The sequence below is a fragment of the Ptychodera flava genome, chromosome 2, assembly GCF_041260155.1.
Source record: "Ptychodera flava strain L36383 chromosome 2, AS_Pfla_20210202, whole genome shotgun sequence".
Taxonomy (NCBI): domain Eukaryota; kingdom Metazoa; phylum Hemichordata; class Enteropneusta; family Ptychoderidae; genus Ptychodera; species Ptychodera flava.
This window is the reverse complement of record NC_091929.1, coordinates 38,190,228-38,214,191: the sequence shown is the minus strand read 5'-3', so window position 1 is coordinate 38,214,191 and position 23,964 is coordinate 38,190,228. Positions and strand designations below refer to the sequence as shown.

The 23,964-nt window shown below is 40.1% G+C and overlaps 1 protein-coding gene across 3 annotated transcripts; it reads left to right on the top strand.

Annotated features, from left to right (window-relative positions):
• Positions 1 to 423: 423 nt before the first annotated feature.
• Positions 424 to 23,215, top strand: LOC139120353 (uncharacterized). Of its 3 annotated transcripts, none has more exons than XM_070684695.1 (2): positions 424 to 1,293; positions 20,705 to 23,215. In XM_070684695.1, exon 2 carries the CDS (start codon positions 20,744 to 20,746, stop codon positions 22,589 to 22,591), a length of 1,848 nt encoding a protein of 615 aa, XP_070540796.1. In that variant the 5' UTR covers positions 424 to 1,293; positions 20,705 to 20,743; the 3' UTR covers positions 22,592 to 23,215. The 3 variants fall into 3 exon arrangements, with proteins under 3 accessions (XP_070540796.1, XP_070540813.1, XP_070540806.1); XM_070684712.1 differs by having other exon boundaries at positions 456 to 1,298; XM_070684705.1 differs by lacking the exon at positions 424 to 1,293 and adding an exon at positions 12,406 to 12,591.
• Positions 23,216 to 23,964: the final 749 nt, after the last annotated feature.

Here is a 23,964-nt window from a genome sequence, read left to right as displayed (position 1 = left end):
ACCGAGAGAAATTATATTTTAACACGGTCGCTTTGTGGAGGACCGTGTTTTTAATGGAACAGTTTTAAACATGAGAGGTACCAATGTGTATAGAAATATCTCATTTATATAACGCACTATAACACAATGTTGACAATCAAAGTTACCAGAACTGAGGAAATTTTTTTCTTCTTTTCCCGACCAAAGAAACACCCCAGTGCTTTCCTGTCCACGAACCCCTCCCCTCAATACAACAGAGAGAAGCCAAGTTGTCAGTTGCGTCAGTAATTTGTTGTTGACTTTATTCTTTTCAGTAGACTGTTTTCGTTTATAAAGTGAAATTCATTTTACACCACTGATTTCTTTTTACCGGAAACAAATAGTCTAGCGCCCGCTATGATCGAAGAGGACTCAAAACCAGACGCGCTTACTGAGTAACGCATGACAAAGGTTGAGGTTGTAAACCCCAATCTCTGTGTACTCTGAGTTCTTGAATTACAATAGATGTGTTGACATGCTCCGCTACACCGAGCGTGACGTCGAGGAGTTTAGAGAAATCATATTGTGGACATTTGAGCCGCTATTTATCCAAGTGGAGACTTCTACAGGAGGTTGGAGGAACACAGTAAACCAGTAAACAGACTTCCCACTTCGTTCTTCAAAGCTCAGCCAAAACTCTGCGTTCCAGCTGTTCTGCTCCGAAGCGACCGGCGCGGCGGACTGTTATTCAATTGTTTGATTTTGGTCACTCCACAAAGAGATAGACAGCACTGTAAAACGGTGTCCATGTAACAGGACGCGTGCGTTTACTCAGGCTGTGTGAACGGTGAACTGTTGACTGACGAGTGTCGTCAAACCACACGGAATGGAGGGACAGCAATTGTCATAACCTACACAGGCAGTGTTTACAAGACTCTTGTTCTATCAGCATTTCGCAGTATGAGTATACGAGACTTTACGTTTTCTGCTACTTTGTTTCAGAGTCGTCAATAAGCGGTGATCTGACTAAATTATGAACTCGCTGATAATTGATTTTGACCATTGATTTTTAATCAATAGCGATGATAACACACTTAAACGACAGTAACAGAAATTAGTCCCAAAACAGAACAACCGAACGTTGTGATCCCGCAAATCGTTCCCAAACCACAACAAGGAGCTACGAGAGAAGAAGGCAAAACTTCCACTGTGTTTTAACACTCTAACGACGTATTGACGGTATTGAATCGGTGTGGTGACATTACAAACTGTATTGAAGTGGCCGGCAGGCACGCAAACAACGCCGTAGTCAAGACGCTGGACAAGAGCGTTCAGGTATTGTACGTTTCGCTACCACTTGTCAATTTCAAATTTGCATTTCTAGAATGGGTTCATTAACGCGTCTTTCACAGGTGTGAACCACAAAATAGGAGAATTCTAAGTAATTTTGTGCACATTGTGGCGATTTGGCACATTGTTAAATGAGTTGTGCCATGTGAAAAAATAGGAACCGACCAGACTATAACATATGAAATGTGCATTCTAATGGGTTAGGTTTATGCCTATCCAGGGCTCACTGACAAGTAAACTATCAATTTTTCCATCGGTATATTCACATTACGAAACCATGTTTGCAGCTTCATATAACATATCAACGATTCGTATATTTTTAGTTTCGTTATGCAATTGAGAATTCAAGAGTAAACAGAAGACCTAACATGTCCAGAAATCCGATCTACCGAGAAACACATTATTCTTGTAGTACATACGTCGATGTATTTGAAACTTTTACAAATGTTTACCTAATGTCTGACTGTCTGAGCTCTGACATAAATTTTGACGCGCGTTTTAACGGAAAACACAGTCCTTTCACACCAGCGATGAATAGAGAGTGCGATCAACCTTTTCACCTTTTCCCGGTACAACCGTGATCAAACTTTCACGCGGTGCACACGATTTTATCCAACTTTTCAAGTTCATGGTTCAAAGCCGCAAATTTACCATCTTTTCAAATTGGCATTATTCACGGAAAGCGGTCGTCGTTTCAGATATCAGTCACACAATTAAGCATGCTGAAAATACGTCGAGAAAACATCTCACAGAATGATAAAACCGTTAATGGAACAGCAGCATATCGGCAATACAGTACTTGTACACGTATATTTCAAACGGTCTAGATTGACACCAAAACCTTGCCTACAGATATAATGATGCTATACCTGACACACATGATCCATCAACATACATTGAGCTAGTAGTTGACTTTAAGGACATTTTTTTTCTTCACAATAAACGCAAGAAACAGTGCCCTTGGTCTCACTAAACACAAATGCCATGATCAAGGGCAAATGAACATTGGCGGACTTCCTCGGTGTCAAGACAGAGACGTCATGCACAAGGCCGTAATTTGGAGTCGGCCCAAGTCGAATCTTTACATAGCAGCTGCGGTAACTATATTTTACTTTAATACTCCTATGCGCTGTAGCCTGAAATATTAGAGACCGTTTTCCAGTTCTTCACGTCATTCTTTTCATCATGCTAGATAGAGTCCTGTATTTTTGCCCGTACCAATAAGTAGAACGCTCATTGATACTAAAAGATTTTAACTTCCGCTCAAACTTTGCCTGGGGGAACTCTTGAGCATTTTCTTTCGAAATCAAGAATAAAAATTAGACGTCTGCACTGAGCAAATTTTGGTACCAGAGAAACAACGTCACGGTGACAAATCTAAAATTTATCGATATTTTGTGTTCAAAATAGCAGCTATTTATGAGAAAAGAAAATGTTCGATTTTCACAAAACTTAGGTAGTGAAATTGATTGACTCCTCAGCTACAAAATGAGTGAAAAACCCGCATGCATACCAGTACAGTATTGTGAACTATTGGAGTCCAATATCTGTCTCCAAGGCACATTACCGATACAGGGATAGCCTAAGTCTTCGCATTATCCGATTTGTCAAATTTACATCGTCAGGGAAGTAAGTTATCACTCATCATGATACACGCTGAAAGGGTTGGCAACTAGACACCTTCAGCAACACATACAGACAAAATACTGGTACCAGCAGTGACGTAACTTTTGGTGTTTTCAAAAATACATGCAAATGAGCTACTTGTGACTGTTCTAAAAAACCTTAGACCCACTCGTAAAGTACAAGATAATACACGATTTTGGTTTATAACCTATTTAAGAAGTCATGGCAATGCTTTATGACGCGACAAATGACCAAAATCGGCGTCTTTGTCCCTTTAATAGTAATGAATGAAAGGCTTGGCTAGACAAGGCTAAGCGCGTTCTCCTCATACTTGTGGGGCAATTGTCGTCATGGCAACGCCGCAAGCCCGTAGGCAACAGTAGCTACCTAAGGGGAGCAGTAACACCGTGACGACACACAGACATCAATATGTAAAGACAAGCACCCTGTTAGAAACATAATAACTCAGAGAAATAAACACATGATACAACAAAGTCGATGATTTGTGAGGAGAGCGAAAAGTATCATTTCCTGTGTTTACTAATTCTGGGAATCGTCGGATCATTTCAAAGAGGAAGAATTGCCAGAGACATCGATCTTCGCTTCTGTTACACCTACTGTGATCCTTAGCTGGCCCTGTACCGTGTCCTCGGCTGTCCTGTGTGTAGTTGCGGAGTTGAGCTAAATAAGCCCAACCGAGGGAGTGGCAGGGCTATAGGGATCAGAGATACTCGTATATCCCAGCGCAGTCTTTATCCATCTTTAAACATGGCGCATGATATACATACAATAATGTAAACAACGCATGAAATATTGCATACTTTAAAGCACCACACTGGACAACCCTGATTTATCGAAACCAGACTGGACTCAGTTCTCCATAGATTCATTACGATATCAATCCGATTCGAATTTATGGGACTGTTTATATACCTCGATTCCGGGGCCAGTGCCACGGTACGCGGTAAACAATCCCGAAGGTTATATTTTAAAGAATGGGCCATCAAGATTTCACAGTTTGAATAGCGCTGTAGAACAGTGAGGGTCATCTAAGGACAGTCGAGTCACCGGGATCTTGGTTATTCATCATTTACTTACAAGGACTACAAACATAAAGTACGCTGACGTGGTAAAACAAACGTTAGAGTGGCATGACGCACGATTTGGGGCAAAATGTCCTCTCGTTGTAAATTGCATCTCTCAGCGTCGTTCTTAGACGTGCCAATCATATAACCAATTATTATTATAAACCTTTGAACATACCTGCCAAAATTACATTAGCAATGCCAATCACAACCCTCGGCACTGCGGTAACAGCACTAAGTGCATGCCATTTTGAAATGAAAGATCCAAACTTTAAAATGGTTGGATTTTAACAGGATACATTGATTCACTTGTTTTAAAAGGGAATTATTGTGTGGAGTTTATCAGCAATGAAATTATCCCTCGAGACAAAAAAGGAAGCATGGAATATAAACCAATCGAGGATATTTCAAACAGCGTGGACTTTATTTCTTTCATTGTTACTTTGTGATATTCTAATTATTTCGCTTTTAAAGAACGATTACTTTTTCTTCTTCTCCTAAAGCATGTCGAAATACAAAGTATTGGCTTTCAAGAGGGAAGAGAAAAATTCAATTATCAACGATAACTATTACAGCCTAAAGCTGTGGCGACAATTTTTGCCCGACGCTGGACAATTTCGACACAATGTTGAGAGTGTAGAACAAGAAAATGTTTTTCACAATTGCAAATCGAAGAAAGTACTGGAAAATACACGAAAGGTTACGGCATTGCCGCAAATAAGCTTAAAGCCTTAATGTACCCAAGATTTTCATGCCGAAATTCTGCCTCACAGGGAGCAAGAATTCAGTAAAGTCCTAATAGTCAAGAGTACCCCACATAACACTAGAAGATTTACCCTGCCTTGTGAAAATGCCGCTAATCACATATCACAATCGGCCTTTTATTTGTCCTCTGTCTTCCATTAAAGTAAAAAATGCGCTTATCGGAGCTAAATTCTCTAAAAATCTACTCAGCTAATTTGTCGTATCTCCTTCTAAATTGATAAGATTAAACTCCTGTATCAGTTTAAGTGCTTTATGTCAGAAAACTGTTCTCTGTTTTGGCTTCGACAGGCAGTAACTATGCTCAGACGTTTACCTGTCGCACTGGTCACGAATTCGCTGCTTTGTTGCCGATGCGGCTATTGTCGCTCCCTTTGTGTGCTCGCTTTGAGCTACGTGGTCTGCTAGGATAGCGGTATGTCACACCGACGTCCTGACTAGTTATTTACCGGCCCTTGTTTGTTCCAAGGCCGTTGTGTTGTCGTGGAGCACCATCGAAAATGGCATTTGCACAGTTCGAGTGTTACCATCTGACAGTGACAATCTGTAATCGATATGAATTATGCTACATGTCGCCACACAGACTAAACCTCGAGTTACGCTACTTCAGAGGGATTCACTGTAGAATAGAATTGTCCCTTCGACTTATTTTCTAGTTGACCAAAGACTACAATAGACACATTGAAGTGAAAGTTTTAACAAAAGTTTAAAACCGTTGCTATTTGAGTGGCCCTCTCTATGCAGAGGTAACTAAACAAGTTTTGTTGTCGTCGGTTTTAAACTGACAATTCATCCGATGAACCTCTCTTGAAATGTTGATTTTAAAGTATGGTTATCTCGCATGCATTTTCAAAGTGACGTCGATATGTGGTCGTCCCTTGTAACATGTGTAACTCTTTTCGTTCATATTGATAGGGTTTTAAATTTCACTTGACATGAGCGGCTTGCCAATGCGCTGAAAGAGCCTGTCACTACAGTCGCAATGTTTTTAATCAATTAGCACGAACTTCAGTTCAATTGTGATTTTTTGCTAAAACTTTCTACGAAAACTTACCATCTTCCTTTGTGATTCAGTCAAGTCGCGGGTATTATAAATCTATATTTCAGTCCAACAAAACATAATATATCGAATGTTGGCGGGGATCTTTGTCTGTCTGTCTGACTGTCCGTCTGTCTCTCTGTCTCTCTCCCTCCCTCCCTCCTCCCCCCTCTCCCTTCCCTCCCTCCCTCCTCTCCCTCCCCTCCCTCCCTCCCTCCCCCCCCTCTCTCTCTCTCCCTCCCTCTCTCTCCCTCTCCCCCTCCCCTGGCATTTCATCATCAAATACCCTACAAGCTGGAGAGTCTCTCGTGATAGTAATTCCTTTTTATCAAAACCTTACCGACTTCATCTTACCCATTCAGTCGCTTCCAGAAACACAGGAACAAAGAGCATTGTTGGCGTGCAGAATATACCATAGATATTGGGAAAAAAGGCTCTCTGAATACACTGTACAACACCTTGTTCTCGCAAGCTAGAATATGTGTGGCTATTATATTCTCGATAGATACCAGCTAAAGTGAACCGGTTCCAGGCCTTGTCGGTTTTCTTCCATCATACCATGCTATTCATATTGTCATTTGAATCGAAGAAAAAGTAGCCAATGTTTGTTGATTTTTGAATCAAGCAAATAAGCGTGTGAACTTGGCACAAAACAGTGCGTTACAGGAGTCAACAGTAAAACCTTTTGCAGCTCTAAATCGAATTTTATAAAACTACTTTTTTTCTTTTTGACAAGCGGGTTCACTTTGAAAGGTAAGCTAGTGCCACATCTGCGTTCAATCAAAGTATGGCGTAGTTTAGGGACCGTGAAAGTGAACACCTATAGCTGAGTGAGATACAGGTGAAAGGGCGTGTACCGGAGCATTGTTTCGTTGGTTAATTATAGGATAATTGATTGATCACTAAACCATAGTGTTTAGTAGGGTGGAGTAATCGATTAGTCGATGAATTAGTAAATCATTACTGACAGATTAATTAACTTGTTAATTCTATGTGTAGATGATTAATTGGTCACACAAATAAAGTGATTCTGAATATTTTAATTACCGACGTCGGGCGAACCTTGATACACAGAAGCATCGCTGTGCATGTACGCGCACAGTCTGTTCTGAACATAAACCGCTAAAGTAACTAAAATGCTTATAATGTAATGAAAAGTTGTCAATCTCGAGGAGTGTAATTAACATTACATTTTCCTCAGTCATAATATACGCCAGTCTATCAGCACAAAACTGCGACGAACCTCTTTAAAGACATGCTTCAGCTTGTTGTCCCGCGGTGCGCATTAAGTACGAAGGGCAGACTATTTAAAAAAAAATATTATCAGTATCTCAATTTTCAAGTTCTTTGCCCAAAAAGTCTTTTCAAACCCAAAGCAAACTGGGTCGTTAATGAATTCACTAGACTCATTCATTTTATTGGTAACCAGTCCCGCGCCAATCGCAACCATTTTAGCAACCCATATGTCTGGTAACGCAAGTAAGGATCTGCCTTCCAACATGTAGCCATAAATGAAATTATATAACGCACCAGAAGGCCCTCTTCAATCTCAAAAAGTCAACAATGATTAGGCCCCAGTGGAGAGCTACATATTTTTTCTACCCCATTCATTGTGAGAATGTGTATAACCTTGAAAAATAATAATAGTGTCTTCAAAACTGTTTGGACATGTTCAAGATCTGCCTTTATAGACAGTAATTATACTCATGTTACTGCAGGAATTGAGTTTGTTGGAATGCCAGGTATCCATGACATCGTGCGGTGCAGCACAATATTGAGCGCCATATTGCAACAAAAATAAAAAAGCAACAAACGCTCAGGGGATATACAAAAACGCCCACTCCCTTCTGCATTATGTTATTTGTAATTGATATGCGGGTAGAGATACACACTGAAATAATCGTATTCAACGGCGAACATACGTGCTTGCTAACAGTCCGCGTCGAATGCTATACAGGTTGGACGCTTGCATTGCTCTCAGGACACCAGGAATTGAGCGCATGTGGGTCATCATAAGCCATGGACTCATGGGGTTAGAGTAGTTAATAAAAATGCCAACCCCGCTATGTATTGAAGACTTTAAACGGAGTTATATCAACACGATTTTCAATTACTCTCCAGATTCATAAAAAAGACCATTAAGTGCGAATTCCAATCTGAGTGCGTCAACACATAAAATTCAAACGTTGTCTAGTAACATATTGCTGCTTTCCTCCGATCACGCGGTGTCAGAATCCTGTTATTTGCTAAAAATATTTCATCTTGGTTCGCAGGGACAACAATTCATCATCATTAGATGCTAACATGAATTGCAGAATTAAATACTTTATTCTAGTAATGCCTTGGAGATTATTACTTCAATAATTAAATATTGTGGTCGGTATTGGACGGCTTGGCTCGTTGGACCAGTGGTGTCTATTTCAATAACAGTTCCATTGAAACGGAATGGAGTATATTATTAGGAAACACAGAGAACTCTCTTTCTGCATAAAGAATCGAACATTGTGTCGATCTTCAAGGCGGAGAAATAATCGATAGCTTGGTCGTTACGATATACCTTTTTAAATCTCCCGAATATTTCAGCTTTAATCAGAATGTTTAAGGTAGAACGCACCTCGGAGACAGATATTCGGTCTTTCAAATTTTATCAATTCTCTTCTGATCTACCACTTGTTGCGATTCATTTTAAAGCTCTTGATGAAAGAAAAGTTTTTAATCGTCTTTTATCTTTCCCCATAGAGTTAACACTGGGATGGCGGCCATTTTGAATTTCAAATATCAGGAAATCTTATGTAATTTGTCTTTCTAGTACCAAATTTTGCACGGTGACCCCTGACTTTTTATTCTTGCTTTGGTAAGAGAATGGTCTAAAACTTCATTCATTGAGGAAATTAAAGTTTGAGCAAAAGTTTAAGTCTTTCACTTTCGAGGCGCATATTACCTTAAGTTGTATTCTGAATTTTATTTCAAGGAGTGCAGGTTGTTTCCTTCATGGAGGTCGGACTCAGAAGAACATGTACCTTCAATGGGCAACGTTTTTTCTGTTTTATTCATGATGAAGGTTTTGTAAGCTTCCTCCGACTTCTGAGTTCCTGTAAAGCAACTTCAGCGATACCTGGAGCTATTACGTAATGTAATTATATTGTATTATGTAAGCTTAAACTTTTAATGGTCCAAATGTCAATGGAATATCTTCGACGACTCACAATGCATGCCCTCCGCGTCAACGACGATGGCAAAATAATGCCTTTCTCGATTTTCTTCAAAGAATATTTTACCGGAAGAAAAATAAGAATGCATTTACTTAGTAGATTGCATGCAAATAGAAGTTTGACTAAGTTTTCCATTGAAGCACTCACGTGTGAGAGAGCGTTATTTCTGAAACCTCGGCCATCTCCAATATTTGTCGCGCGTCTGACGGAACGCACAGTTCCGTAGACATTGTTATGTAACATCAATTGTACATATATTAATTATTGGCATACAAATATCTTCATAACTAAGAACGACATTGATGTTTTACCTTAATTATGATTTTTTAAATGTCTGCGTTATCTTTTACCAGAGTGCCAGAGTATTTGAAACAATGTTTTCTCTCCCTTTGCGCCAAAATTGGCGCAAAAGCGAGACTAACCCATTGTCTTACACCGTCGCCGGTCGAGGTCAGAATTAGCTCACATCGTCTGTGCGCTCAATATATGTCAAACACAAGGCATTTACTCAATCTATAGCATCGTATTAAACTGGAAGAGCCCGGTGGAAAAGTTCAATTATATCATAATAATCATTGATTAGTGATTAACAACAAATAATATCTTTAATTTATTTTGTTGACTTCTACCATGGTAACGCTAAATAGGATCGCGCGGATAAAAGCCTTTGCATGTTCTAGACTTATGTGTATTGAATTGACAATATTGTTGGCGCGATTGATTGAACGGGTCCCTGGTGATTGATCACGGCAATGGAGGTTCGCCGTTCGGGGATGCATCGTTTGTTTATCGCTCGGAGCTGAGTGATTGTCGATCAAACTGATTAATCCAATCTAATTTTCTTTCTCTGTGCGTTTAAATGTCAATACGAGAAGGTCGTTTGTCATGATAAACGTTTGGGGGCAAAGAACAGTATTCCGAGTGCAACGTTCCCGTAAATTTTCGCTTCCGAGCTCCTTTTTGCAGGTTTAACCTTCCTTTCAGAACTCGGAGTTGTATTATCTTAACCCCATTGCGAATAAAGATGATATTTTGTTTACGATTGATTTCGTAAACATCTGCTAACGTTTGTTCCTTTTCCTATTTGGTTAGATTGTTTTCATCACGTGACGGCGCGAATAGCCATTTTACTGACTTTCATATCATATCTGTGATAGAAGACTTAAAACGTAAAGTAAGAAAGCCTCGCACACCGAAAACAATGAACTCCACAAATAGTTAATCTTGACTGAATGATAAGCTGGAAGGCCCCTCTTTATTATCAGAGTTATCTAACAGGGAATCTATTTAGTTGATAAAAATGTCCAACCACTTCACACTTCCACTGGTTCGAGAACCAGGTGTTGAGAAACGCTTGGTATTAATATCAAAGTTTGACAGCACCAGCATTGACAGTGACCTTGCAATAGTAAGCCGTGATATGCCATAATTCACCGCTGTCGTTGATAGATTACAATGCAATGTATATAAACGTGTATGTTCTATACAAGTATATAATTAAAGCCAAGAAATCGATAGACAATGACGATTTGACCTAGTTCTGAACACAACCGCCAAGGCTGATATCATGTGCCGCTGTACGAACGTACTTAGTTGATGAAAGTCTACTGAACTTTGAAATGACACCCTGCATTTTGGACAGATATAAATTTCATTCTTCCCAGTCTATCATCTGAATACAAAAAATCAAATTTCAAACTGCCTCAGCATTGTCTTCATTACGTTCGCCTTTCCGAAATGCCACGGTATGTGTAGGCCTACTCTATAATCGATAACATGTCATCCGGCACACCAGGAATCTCACTGAGAACTGACACCCGTACCCGTTGCCCTGTATGATATGCTCATTTTAATTTGGAGTCTGGAATAAAGAACCAGATCAGCGTTTTTTCTCATTTTTTCGGGAATATGTGATGACGTCATAGGTCTCATGTTGTTCGTTACATCTGAATAGAGATGCAATAACTACATTGGCACGTGCATGTTTAACCGTAGACCAATATCGCAAGTTAATCGATTCGGTAAAAATGATAATGTCGAAGCTACAAGTGGCGAATTTCAATATTGAATACAAAATCAACATTTATGTGTAAGCATACAATCTTCGTATAATGAGTAGTACACAAAACTGAAATTCATATAACACGCGCTTTCGTATCAGCAACACATTCGATAAAGGCAGCACAATTAATGAGACACTCAGTTTGATTGCATTAATATAATGGCACATTGTGTGTGTGTAAGTTACAATTTTCTGGCTGAACTGTGTTACTCATACACATCGTCTTTTGAGTTATTTTTAATACTGAGCGCGACTGGCAAAATATGCCATTTTTTCATGACGCCATGCATACTAGCCTGGCAATTCACATTCCCGAAACAAGGTAATTAACTATGCATTCCAAGGAATAACAGCCAGAAGTGCGTAATCGTCATCAAAGTGTAGTCGAAAATGGAAAAATGTAGTCATGGTTATGGTAGATAATGTCATAGTTATCATTGTTTTTGACGCTTTCACCACCAAAACCACCACACCGTCATCATCATCTCATCTCATCATCATCATCATCATCATCATCATCATCATCAATCATCATCATCATCATCATCATCATCATCATCATCATCATCATCATCATCATCATCACCATCACCACACCACCACCACCATCACATCATCATCATCACATCATCATCATCATCATCATCATCATCATCATCATCATCATCATCATCATCACCATCAACAGCAGCATCCTCACGGCCATTAAAATTATCGTTGTTAAGATTTTTGTCGGTCTCACTTTGACAGAAAAGCTCAACGTTTTTGCAAACGTTACGTTTCAGACGTCATCTTATTTCCGAAACCACTTGTCTGGAAACAACACTTAGAGGCTGTTAGGTCGGTTGACTCTGTAAAGACACTATGCATAGTGCAAATATCTTAATGAGATAATACGAGGCTCACCCTTGATATGGCATCTCCTCTGTAATTGGAAAAGCTAAGATAGGAAACCGTTCTATCGCTAAAATATCCGATCAATATCTTGATAGCTCTCGTTTGTCGTATCTTCATATCAACCACATATCCGGGTTTTAGTTCCGTCCATAAAATAATTTTGTTTGCATGGTATCGTTAAATGATGATAACATTTAAACATATTTCATTGCTCATAAAAGAGTTTACTTTGCTAAAATCACTTCCCACTAGAAAATTGATGAAATTGGAGACGAATGGAATTAACTTGATTAAGAACGCTCCTGTAAACGCAACGCGGGCGTTATACAAATAAAATACCTGAAGTGGCCAGGCCTCTTCTTCGTTGGACTAGGTAAGCTGTTTGAACAATATATTAATTGATTAAAAAGTGACGCAGTGGTAGTGTTACGGCGTGTAGTGTACGCTCACATATCGGACTGTAAAGCAGTCACCGAGAAACAAACGCACTGGGTCGCTATTGTCTCGTTCGGCCCCGCAGCTCCGAACACCGATGAACAAGCAACGCTGTCGGGAAATTGGAACTCGAACGAACACCAAGACTGTCCTGGACACGAACAGGTAACCGTGATATATCACTGTATTGTTTTGAAATACCTGCCCGTCCAGAGAGTCGCACGGCCTGAGTTGCTCCCTCGTTCAGCCAGCACGGAACATAACTGTTTACCGTAATTCGACTGTCTGCCTTGGTTGCTTTGCGTTCTGTGTCAAAATACTCTACAGCACCTCGGGAAAATACCCGCAATGTGAAACCGCTTACCGTTACATGTTTTACGTGTCTGCGTAAATACAACGTTCATGCATTTTTACTCTTCGTATGCTACTGTTTTACCTGCTTAATACTCAAATATATCTCGTTTCATTATGTTTGGTATAGTGTTAAATTTTGACCACAATTCTTCAGAAAACGTGTGCTTTTTACTCCTTCATTTTTCAGATGATGAAAATAGACTTCGAGAAGTATATTGATAATATTATTCATAAATACGCAATTTACAATCTTGAATTCAACAATCATTACATTCTATTTGCGCCGGATTTGTTGGAATGCTGGCCAGGGACGAATGACAATGTTTTCAGGGTGAAAAGCGTATGGCAATTGTTTTGCAGTTTTTGTCCGACCGTGGATATGTATTGGGTTGTCAATATTTGGGTCACGCTATCTCGTCAGTGCGGTCTTTCACGTTGCCAGGCACATGTGGTGACACTGGGGCGAGTGCTCGCTCTGTTTGGCATTGTTTGACGTATTGGTGCTTACGGGTTGTCAGGTTCGGCAAAAACCTTGTATGAGTGTAAAGTTTAGGGCAGGTCACATCGTCATGAGCTTTGCGTCAAATATTGTGGTTGCTACCAATGAATGTACATATTTTTGCCATGTTTCCAAACAAAATATGATGTCGCCAATGTTAAAGAAAAGTTAAAATGTTGAAGTTGGGAAATCGATAGTGTCCCTAGTCCCACTTAACCATTATGTACTTACCTTTGTGCGTAATTGCCACTTCAGACTCCAAGCCATAAATATTTTATTAAAGCATCGGCGAATTCACACAAGAAAAATCCTGTACTAAAGTGAAAATCTGGTTATAAGCTCAAAATAATTTAGTCTCGTACGGTGACGACAAAAGCAGGTAGTTCTGAAAAAATACATTACCACATCGGTTTATCACTAACAGAGACAGAAGACCGCCAGTATTGCATTACATATATATGCTTCTATTGTTGTGAAGGGTTGAAATGGTGACATCACCCTTACAGTATTGTCAGGTGTGAGTCAAACTGTCTCGAATACACGATATATATTAGAACTGTTCAAAGAGAATGCAATAAATACGCAGTATAGAAACCCTGTCCTTTTTAAATAATTTATAATTGTTATTCTTTCTGTCTGGGGAGACTTCGATCCAACTTCATTAATATTTTACTAGGATATATATAAACTTTACTTCTGTGTCGTCATTGTTCATACAATATAAAACAAAGGGGTACAACTGAACGTATTGTAGGCGTTTGCCATTCTGAGTGCCGTTGATGAAAAAATGCAACAAGAATAAGGTCAAGTGCTAAAATACAATTCACAAGTTCAAGTATAGTTAAAGTAACTTATCTGACACTGTTGACATGTAATGAGGTTGAACAGCTTATAATTTTTGTTTTGGGTCCATATTCCAACCATGATTGTGGTGGAAACCATATTCCATGCCATACATGTAGATTTCAGGCTTTTGTTGAAAATACAACAAACAGGTTTATGTAAACAAGACTCTGTTTATCGAGTACTCAGCGGATACAACATTCGCTCAAGCCCCTATACCCTGCGGACAGTTTCAACACAGGGTCACAATGGATTTTGACCTATTGACAAATTAGAGTTCAGGCGGTGAAAAGAGTCCCGTAAATTTCTGCATTCTTTGTCTGCTAGCGGTTAATTATGCAATTTCCAATCGCTTATGTGGTTCGACGTGACGTTAAAACCAGAGAACCAGCGAATAACGTATGACGGTGTGGGACGAGAGAGAGAGAGAGAGAGAGAGAGAGAGAGAGAGAGAGAGAGAGAGAGAGAGAGAGAGAGAGAGAGAGAGAGAGAGAGACAGACAGAGACAGACAGACAGACAGATAGACAGAGGCAGACAGATAGATAGACAGACAGAGACACAGAGATGTTGATTCTTACTAGCACTGTTCGACTGTTGATTATTTTTTTCATTTGGGCGAATGCATGATGGTGCTTGTCAATTATCACTAAATTAATGCGAGTCAAACTGCGAGAGACTTTTCTGGTTTGAAATAACGACTGTCATAGCTGCTGAATGGGCGAACACCCCAAGCACGTAAATAAACAATAGCATTGAAAGGCAAATATTTTCGAAGCCCTGAAAGCAGGGCTATAGCCACGACTTTTACCAACGGGCATGATGGCAAACACAATGTTTGAACCTTAGATCAGTCAACAAAACTCAAAACTCAATGAACAGATAGTCAATAAGATAATCTCCTACAGGATATTCAAGTTTTGGGTGTTCTTAAAAAATTAAATCTTTTCACTTTTGTTGACGAATTTTGCGGACAAAAGAGGGAGGGGGACAATCCCAATATTCGACTTGTTGAAATATTACCTGTAGAAGGCATCGCACTTTGTTACGAAGCTTCTCTGACGTTACAGGAGCCTCTGTGAATTATTTAGCCCTCAAGAAAACATACATATTTCGTTTACTTACATTCATCGGGCAAATTTTAAGTTAAATATCGTCACTATGTTCACGTGATGACAACAATTTAACCTTAGATCTGCTGTAAGACATGTTTTTAAACTGTAATTATCAAACTATGCCATCGGCAGAAAGGGAGTCGTTGCTATGGACACAGGAGTGTAATTTACACGCTGAAACGCTATCTTGGTAACGGGTGCGCCATTCGACTCTTTGCAACTTTTTTAATGGGTTGACGTCAATATTTTTTATTAGCTGACCCTTGACTTGAACTTTTTTCTTCTGGAGATCATTGCTTCAGTCATTCCGGTTCTATCGGGTTGCACTCACCCGTCTCATGCAGAACACGCGTTCTTTGCTGTGAGTGAATAACAAACTTGACGAGATAAACATTTTGAGTTTATGCGAGTTTCCATCCAAATCAAAGCTTAGTCAGTAAACACTGTTGTTGAATGATACGCGTCGCAGACATATTGAAATTCCAAATTTTACCGGCAGGCTGGTACGCAGTCATAAACCATGGACTACAGAGTTGTATATCACATCTCCATCCAAGATAAAAAATGTGTTGAAACTCCAATAAAGAGGATAAACAGCGTAATGAATGCAAAGCTTGAAGGAGCACATGTCAGGGAAACTATTGAGTCGTCAAATCAAAGATTTGTCGGAGAAAGACGGTTCCTCTTATTAGGGTGAAATCGTGGCAGCAAAAACGGATGTCAAGTGGCACAAGAACGATTAAACATCTTCAGCTCGGACGATATCGTCTGTTGATATGATTGATTAACATCGAGTGTGTGTCGCGATAATGATGATTGCAGGTTGTTACTAAATATAGCATCGCTCACGCGTCAGTGCTTCACGACAGGCAGAAACGGCAAACGAACTTTTGTCTTGTTTTGGGCATGCGTTCATGGAGCCTGTCGTATATTCCCGGGACATGCATATTTTACAGTTTCACTGAAAACATTCGTGTGAAAATTTAGCCGTTTGTGGAAGCATTATTCTCTAAAGTACCGTCATTTGGGGGGGGGGGGATTTTTTAGCAGACTAATATCGGAAATTTTACGTCATCAAGTAGACCCTTTTACGACATCTGCAATCGGAGTCAGATACGAACGTACCCTGCTGTAGTGTTAGGAATGAAAGAAGGCCCTACATATCATAAACGCCGCCAACTCTGATCACTGCAAAATTTCTAGAAAATTCTATGATTTGATGTAACTTACACAAAGTGATCACGTTTATAATTTGTCAAAGGTTATTTGACTGCCTCGTCTTCGCCATTCGAATGAGCGAATATTCAAAATAATTTTGCATAACGTTCAGCACAAAGTTTTGTAGAAACTCACATTTTCTTCGCGATGCGAATTCCTCATTTCATCATAGCGACTTTAGTTTACATTCCTCACAGCTTCTCGCGACCGACTCTTAGCAAACTGTTTAAATTTCAGGCAGACGACAAACATTGGCTGCTGACGTCATCGTTCGTTAAAAGGTCACGATGTCAGGAGAACTTGCTGAAAATGTTTTATCGGGTCAGATAAGCTTACCGCGACTTCAATATCATAAAGCTACCTTGCCCGGATGGGGCACTTTGCAATTGTTGCTATGGCAACGGTCTCTCACAACCATGCACGCGGAAATGTGAAATAACGCGACCGCGTTGCCCGATGACTGCAGCCCGTAAAATTGCAGTTCGTAAGGTCACGCCTTACACAGCGCACTGGCCCAGTGAAAGTTTTTACTACCTCGCGGATCGCTACTCGTATCAATTTTGGACACACCATTAGTTTTTCGAGCCTGTGAAAGTACGGTTGAATGCCTTTTGGTTGAACTTAAAATATGTGTGTGGTTTCGGAAGAGCAAAACTACTAAATGACCAACTGATCAGCCTACCAACAGAAGAACACGTCAAACATATTCGCCCCAGGCCTGATAAATGAGCACCAGCCAGTTTCCATGACAATATAAGGGAGTGGTGTGTCTTCTAAAGCCAACCAAATTTAAGGGAGTGGGGGGTTCTTCTAAAGCTAACCAAATTTTACAGGTATTGCATTCAATCTCGTGCTTTTGTTTAAGAGAAAAGGATTCACGGTCATTTATTTTAACAGTCGCAAATCATTAGGGTCATTAAACTCTCTCACTTGTCCTGTGTATACTCTGTCCCATATTGCAAGGTTTTGTTTGTATCAACTGTTTGTGTTCCCTTCGATGCAAACTTTGGCACAGATATCCCGACCAATCAATCATTCAAAAGCGAGGCCGAGGTTTCCAACAATCAATATTACAATGCCATTGTCAACCCCTTTATCCACTTTAACAAGACACACCTAGAAGCGGCATTTGTCGCTTTATGAGTGCCTAAGTTTGTTAATCTTAGCGGGATACCGGTCCACTTTTATGTATATAATTCTATCGGACGCTAAATTTCAACGAGGCCCCATCCGCGCGTTTTTTGATAGAGTTAGGTAGGAAATCCAATTCATGTGTCTTACTGAAAATTACACCTCCTGTTTCTTTTCAATATGGCATTTTACTTAGTATATTGCAACGCGAGAACTGATTCGTATTTTGATTGCTGTTTTCCAGTCACGGATACAAACCACTAAGTAACGACAAACAACGTAACGACCAACGAACGGAGGCTCTGATTAATGTCGATACGTGGTCTGAATATTAATAACCTCTTAACACCATTTCATATCACCGGATATGAAATCTACTTTATTGTAAAAGCATCTGTCTTGATAAGTGCTTGTTCTCGCAACTAACCGTTTTCAAATTTATCCAATGAAAGTAGATGTTTATCTTTTCCATATTGAATCTCCTATACTTTTCTCAAGTACATATTTGGTTACAACCTAATATCGTGTGGAAAGTTTCCTGATCAATCTCAAAGTAGAAACATTCAAATCATCAGGAATTGTCGTGTCTTCCCTTTTAGACTCCAGTGACTGCCGTTATTTCATACCGTCCGTGACATATATCGACCAATGATGTTGTTTTCGATTCTAAAGCAGTGCATGAAAGATTCGAAACATAATAAAAATATCGGTGGCAGCATTTTTAAAATCAGATGTATATCTGAATGTACTCTGTTCCATCAGGGATTATATGTTCTTTTTATGACCTTTCGCGACTGCGCGATGTTTATGGGAAAGCAATACATCACACAGAAATCGCATGTGACATGGAAATGATTTACTGTGCCACTAAATGTGTATTCCGATCAGAGGTTTCTGGGTTTGCTCAGTTATTGTGATGGTATAGGTGTTTTAGGCCGATGCTATCCATCACAGCAATAGGGATTTTCTATCATGAGAAACGCATACATGATGTTACTAGGAGCGTTCGAGAGCAGCTTGAGTCGACATATAACTCACAGGCAGTGTTGCCATGGCTACATCGCCATAAAAGCTAGTGATTTTAGTTTATATTGTGGTGTGAATGTCAACAGGAATGATATTCATTTGATCTTAAGATGGAGAAACGTATTCCATAAGAGTTACATGTAAGCCTTTATGAATTATGTTGACATACATGAACTGTCATCTTGATTGGTTAGTCTTATGTCGCTTACAGGTAGACTTCGCCCAGGGTACAGATATTTGGACTCTAAAATATCTTACAATATTGTGTTTGCATGTAGTTTATAGGATTCAGTCTGAGGTTCTTGAAGTTAGGAAAATTTTCACCGTCTTGTTTTTGTGAGAACCTTACTTTCCGCCCATCAGCGTTTATTGTCAGAAAGCTCCAGGTAACTTGTAGTATCAAAGTTTGCTCGATGACAACTGATTTTCATTCTTGATTTTGAAAGAGAATTATTTGGATGAAAGTTTGAGCAAAAGTATTCTAGTTCCGAGACAGATACTATCTTAACATGTAGTTTTAGCTAAAGGGTGATCATTAGTTCATTTAGTGATCTTAGTTTCACAGGTTGACGACTCTATCTCTCAGTTAAAATATGTGACAAAATTATAAATACTGAAATTGCTGGTGTTCTGTTGAAATAATAATCGTTATTGTTGATATTAATATTGCACCACACTGCATCCGATTGAGATTGTTTGAAATTGATGTCGAATTTTTAAAGAATTAAACCGTGATTCGTAATAAACAGGTGTGCGATCACCAATAAAAACACTGGGTTCAACAGCTTATGCACTACTTTTGTATTTATTTCAAAATAGTCGCTCCATCAACTTGCTAAAATTTTAGACCAAGTCCTTTAAAATTCCAAAATTTTTCTTCAGTCATGAAACAATATAAGGTAGTATGCGCCTCTAAAGTGAAAAACTTCAACTTTTGCTCAACTTTCCTAAATGAGACTTTCAACGATTCTCTTACCAAACCAACAAATTAAAAATTGGGGGTCATTGTGCAAAGTTTTTAACTGGCGAAACAAATTTACCCAACATTTTGCGATATTTGTAATTCAAAATGGCCGCCATTCCTGTGTTAACTCTATGGGGAAAATTAAAGTTTGGATTTTGCGCAAAGTAAGACGGGGAATTTTTTCCTTTTTCCAAGAGCTTTAAAATGAACCCCCACAAGTGGTAGATCAGAAAAAAAATGTAGAAATTTGAGAATCCGACTAATATCTGTCTCCAAGGCGCGTTCTACATGAAAATTGCAAATCATTATTGAACGGTTGGAATATAGTTGGTGTGAGCATATTTTTTGTGCGAGGCTGTAGAACTTACAGTGCAATCACTTTGTGGTGGCGCTGGCAGGGGTAAACGTCTGAACATACAAGTCAATATTTGTTGACAAATGCTTGACATTTTTCCAGATCGTGCCTGAACCTTCTTCAGTATAATGAAAGGACTCTTACTCCTGTAAATGTGAAGTCAGTTGTTCTCACTCGTAAACATTTTTACACTGACGTCATATACTTAACAACCTCAAAGTTCTCTTACACACTCGCACTTCTTCAAAATGTGACCTGTACTCTACAGCTGCGATAGCTGTCGTCAGAGCGCCATCATACGAGAAGCATTGCCTATTGCCTTTTATTGACGTCGAGTTAAGTAAACCCGCAAGCTCGCAGTTTGAATATGGGATTATCAGGAGGAAATTGGCAGTCTTGGTTCAATGTTGAGCAAATAATAACGGTAGCCAGCAACCACTTATGCTGTCTACTTTACCTCGTGGCATAGATAGGATAAGCCACAGACCCTCGAGAATTTCCTCGATGGTCAATACGCGTAAGCTAAATTCAAATGAATACGTTTTGGAGATTTCCTGCCCAAGGTGTTGGATTATCGCTCCGCACTTTAAAAATTAGTTTGAGGGTGCTGTGTACATACTTCAGTATATGAAAACCCAAACCTAGTAAGCGGCGTAGCCATTGTGTGGATTTATCTCAAGATCATTTTTCGTCGACCACCTGTTGATATGAAAGTTCAAGAGTACTATAATTTCTAACTCGAAACTCATGGCATTTTTGTGATTTTCTTTTCCAGCTATCGAAGATGACGTAATTCGGTCCTTGTAGAAATACTATGGTTACAGAAATGCGTCCTGTGCAGTCCTGGCCGGGCCAGAACGGAAAGGCTATGCTCATGCCGAAACTGCAGAGTGCCACATTGAGCCCCGGGAGGGCGCACTTCAACGGCCAAACGGATTCGGTTCATCGATTATCACGTCCAACTAAGAAGAGCAAGAGCAGTGTTAGCTTTCTTCCTGAACCTTATCCGAAGAAAGTTAATGGTTATTACAAGAACGGATATTCGCCTAACCCACGAAAAGCAAGATATGTTCATCAAACAGCGGCGCTTCCGTCAATCGCCAACGGGATTTCTACGACCTCATCCAGGTCATCTCCATTCCCGATTCGGAAATCCCGACCTAATACGAAAGGAGCATTTCCAAATATCGGATCGCCCCGAAGTTTACCGTCACGGCTATCTTTATATGACTCTCTGACGCGCGAAAGTACTAAGCTTATAACACGGTTAAATACTAGGAATTTCACACGGGACAACGGACAGGTATCAAAACCTCTCGTTGCGAGAGAACGGACACGCATCAGTCTTAAACGGGAGCCTACGATTATCGCGCCCTCAACGCACGGATTCCATCCACGCAGTCACTCCCCGACTTACAAAGCCCTCATTGACGTCAAGGAGTACCTGGAAGCCAACTTAGCCAAGGAAATCAAAGAATTCATCAAGAGTACAGAAGGTATCAGAGCCACGAACAACTCCGTGTTCACCGAGGCGCCCTCGACGGTGACGTTCCAACCCGCTCCGGATGAAAGGAGAGGCACATCATCCATGCTGAACGAATATTTCGAATCCACTGTGCAGGGAATCGATGCAACCAGCACCGCTGGGGATATCGACTCGCGTTCGCTGCACAGCGAAATGACAGATTCGCGAGAATCCATTGGACAGCCGGGACATGCGACCCGTGCCGCCCCTCCTCGTCCGACAGTTAACTTTCACTTTGATTTGTCGTATCTCAAGGAGCACTTGAACGACCGCAGCTTACTGACTCTCGACACCGACGAAGTCGAAAAGAGGTATCGCTCAAAGCACAAGCCCGAGAAGAAGAAAGCGAAAAAGTCAAAACCTACAGCCCCTCCAGATCCTTTGCTCTTGACTGTATTTCCTTTGAAGAAACGAAGGAGAAAGCGACCAAAGAAAATAAACGATGGAGTAATCGCAGAAGAAGATGAGAGTCGACTTTCAACACCAGAAGGCGACGAAGAAGAGGACGAAGACAATGTCGTTGTTGATCTTACTAGGACGTACAGTGAATCTCTCGACGAGACGGAAGTGGAATCGGAGTACGACTACGAGTTTGAACCGACGCCAAGGAAACTGACGGCAGACCCTGTAAATGTTCCGGTAACGATTGATAACATCGACGAAAAGATGGCGCAGACCTCGCAAATTTTGCAGTCGACTTTCAAGAGAATCTCAGAGGCGGAGAAGAAGGGCGCTGCGGAGAAGCCGCCGCCGAGGGCGCCCTCGCTGGGCGAGGAGGAACCACCGGCGACACAGGAGCTGTCGGCCGGCGAGAAGTATAAGAAAATGAAAGACAGAATGGCGAAGAGAAAACAACAGCGAGCGGAAAGAAAAGAATCGTACCTGCAATATTCGTTGCAACTTGAACAAATTAAACGGATGAACGAGGATTTTGTCGACGACGGCGACGAAGGCGGTAACATGCTTGCTTCCATGACATTCAAAAAGATAGACAATATAATGAAATACAAAACCAAGAAAGTCGGTCGACTTGGTCTTGAAGTGCCTGAAAGTGACAGTGAAGGAAGTGATAACGAAAATGAACACATGGACGAAAGTGACGTCATAGACTCAGACGAGGAGGAGGGATCTATATAACAAGACCCTTACATTCTGATAAACAATATTTACAGTATAGTGACTACCGCTATATGGAAAGCGTCTGCCATATTTGATAATTTACAGACCATTTTTTTCGCCAAATCAGTGGAAAAGCTGCAACTCCATCCTTCTCTTAAGTTCTAAGTTTTGCAAAATGCTTTTGGCCAAATGCACAGTGTTTTCCAACCTACGAATCACAAACGTTGCATTGTATAATGAGGAGAATATTGAATATATTTGTGGAACCCGGCGAGGTAATCTGATGGACACGTACAAACCGTATAGCCAGTACGAATGAACTAATCATAAGACGAAATTATCTGCACTAAATATCTATAGCGCAAACATAGAAATTTTAAATAACAACAATTTCCAAGTCATGAGTGAACTATACTTGCAGTCATAATTCGCCCCTCATCCACAAAAGAATGACAGTTACACAACGTACAGATATCACAGGAAATGCCCAAGACCGCTTGGAATTCAAGTTCATTTCTGTGCAATTTCACTTAAGTGTATGAGCAATATTAAAGATTTTTAAATACGGCCATTGCCGGTCACGAACGTTAGTGTATTTATTTAAATGCACACAATAAAGTTAAAATATCATTATCAAATAGACTCATTGCTTTTCCGTCAATTTTGTCAACATTTTCGTGTTTTATATACTCTGAATAATTAAGACATTTACCAGTCTTTGATCGAAGTGTACTTTCAGGCACTTCAAAACCCTACTTTTAGTTTGGAGGCTTTTCATCCGAAAATTGACCTGCTAGATGGCCGCTGTATCGATTATATGCTTGAATGTAAGCTATATCTGCAAAGCATGTTTGTTTATTTGAAATTCACGAGAAAAAAACCCGTAAAAATTGGGCCAATTTGGAAACTTTGTGCGCTCCGTCGGACCTTAAAGTTTTTGTCGGTGACCAAGAGCGCCCGCACACGGCCGAGTCCTGGACTCTGTTTTCTTGAGAGGGACAACATTTTCTGACACAAGTAATTCGTCACCTCACTTTACAAATCCATAGGACTATAAAACTGTTTTTATCACGTGTCTTTCACATCTTATCTCATGTTAAACATGAATGTTTGAATGTTGGGAAACTTATGCACTACTTTTTTACGGACTATCTTCGTTGGTTACCAAGTCACTCTGCATGACAGTTTAATCTCCAGAAAGTATCCACCAACATAGGAAGGATTAGACAGGGCGCAAAAAGATAACAACAAAACAAACAATTCTCGTCGTCACTCTAGAGTGACATAAGGTCACTCAGGGTCAACGACCTCACAAGATCCCTGGAGTAAATTAGCTTTACGTATGACAAGTTTTGCTGATTTTTCAGGTACTAATCGAGTCTGTTACTATC

Bases quoted from the DNA above. Each gene is read 5' to 3' on its own strand.
- LOC139120353 (XM_070684695.1), top strand. From the start codon at position 20,744: ATGGTTACAGAAATGCGTCCTGTGCAGTCCTGGCCGGGCCAGAACGGA.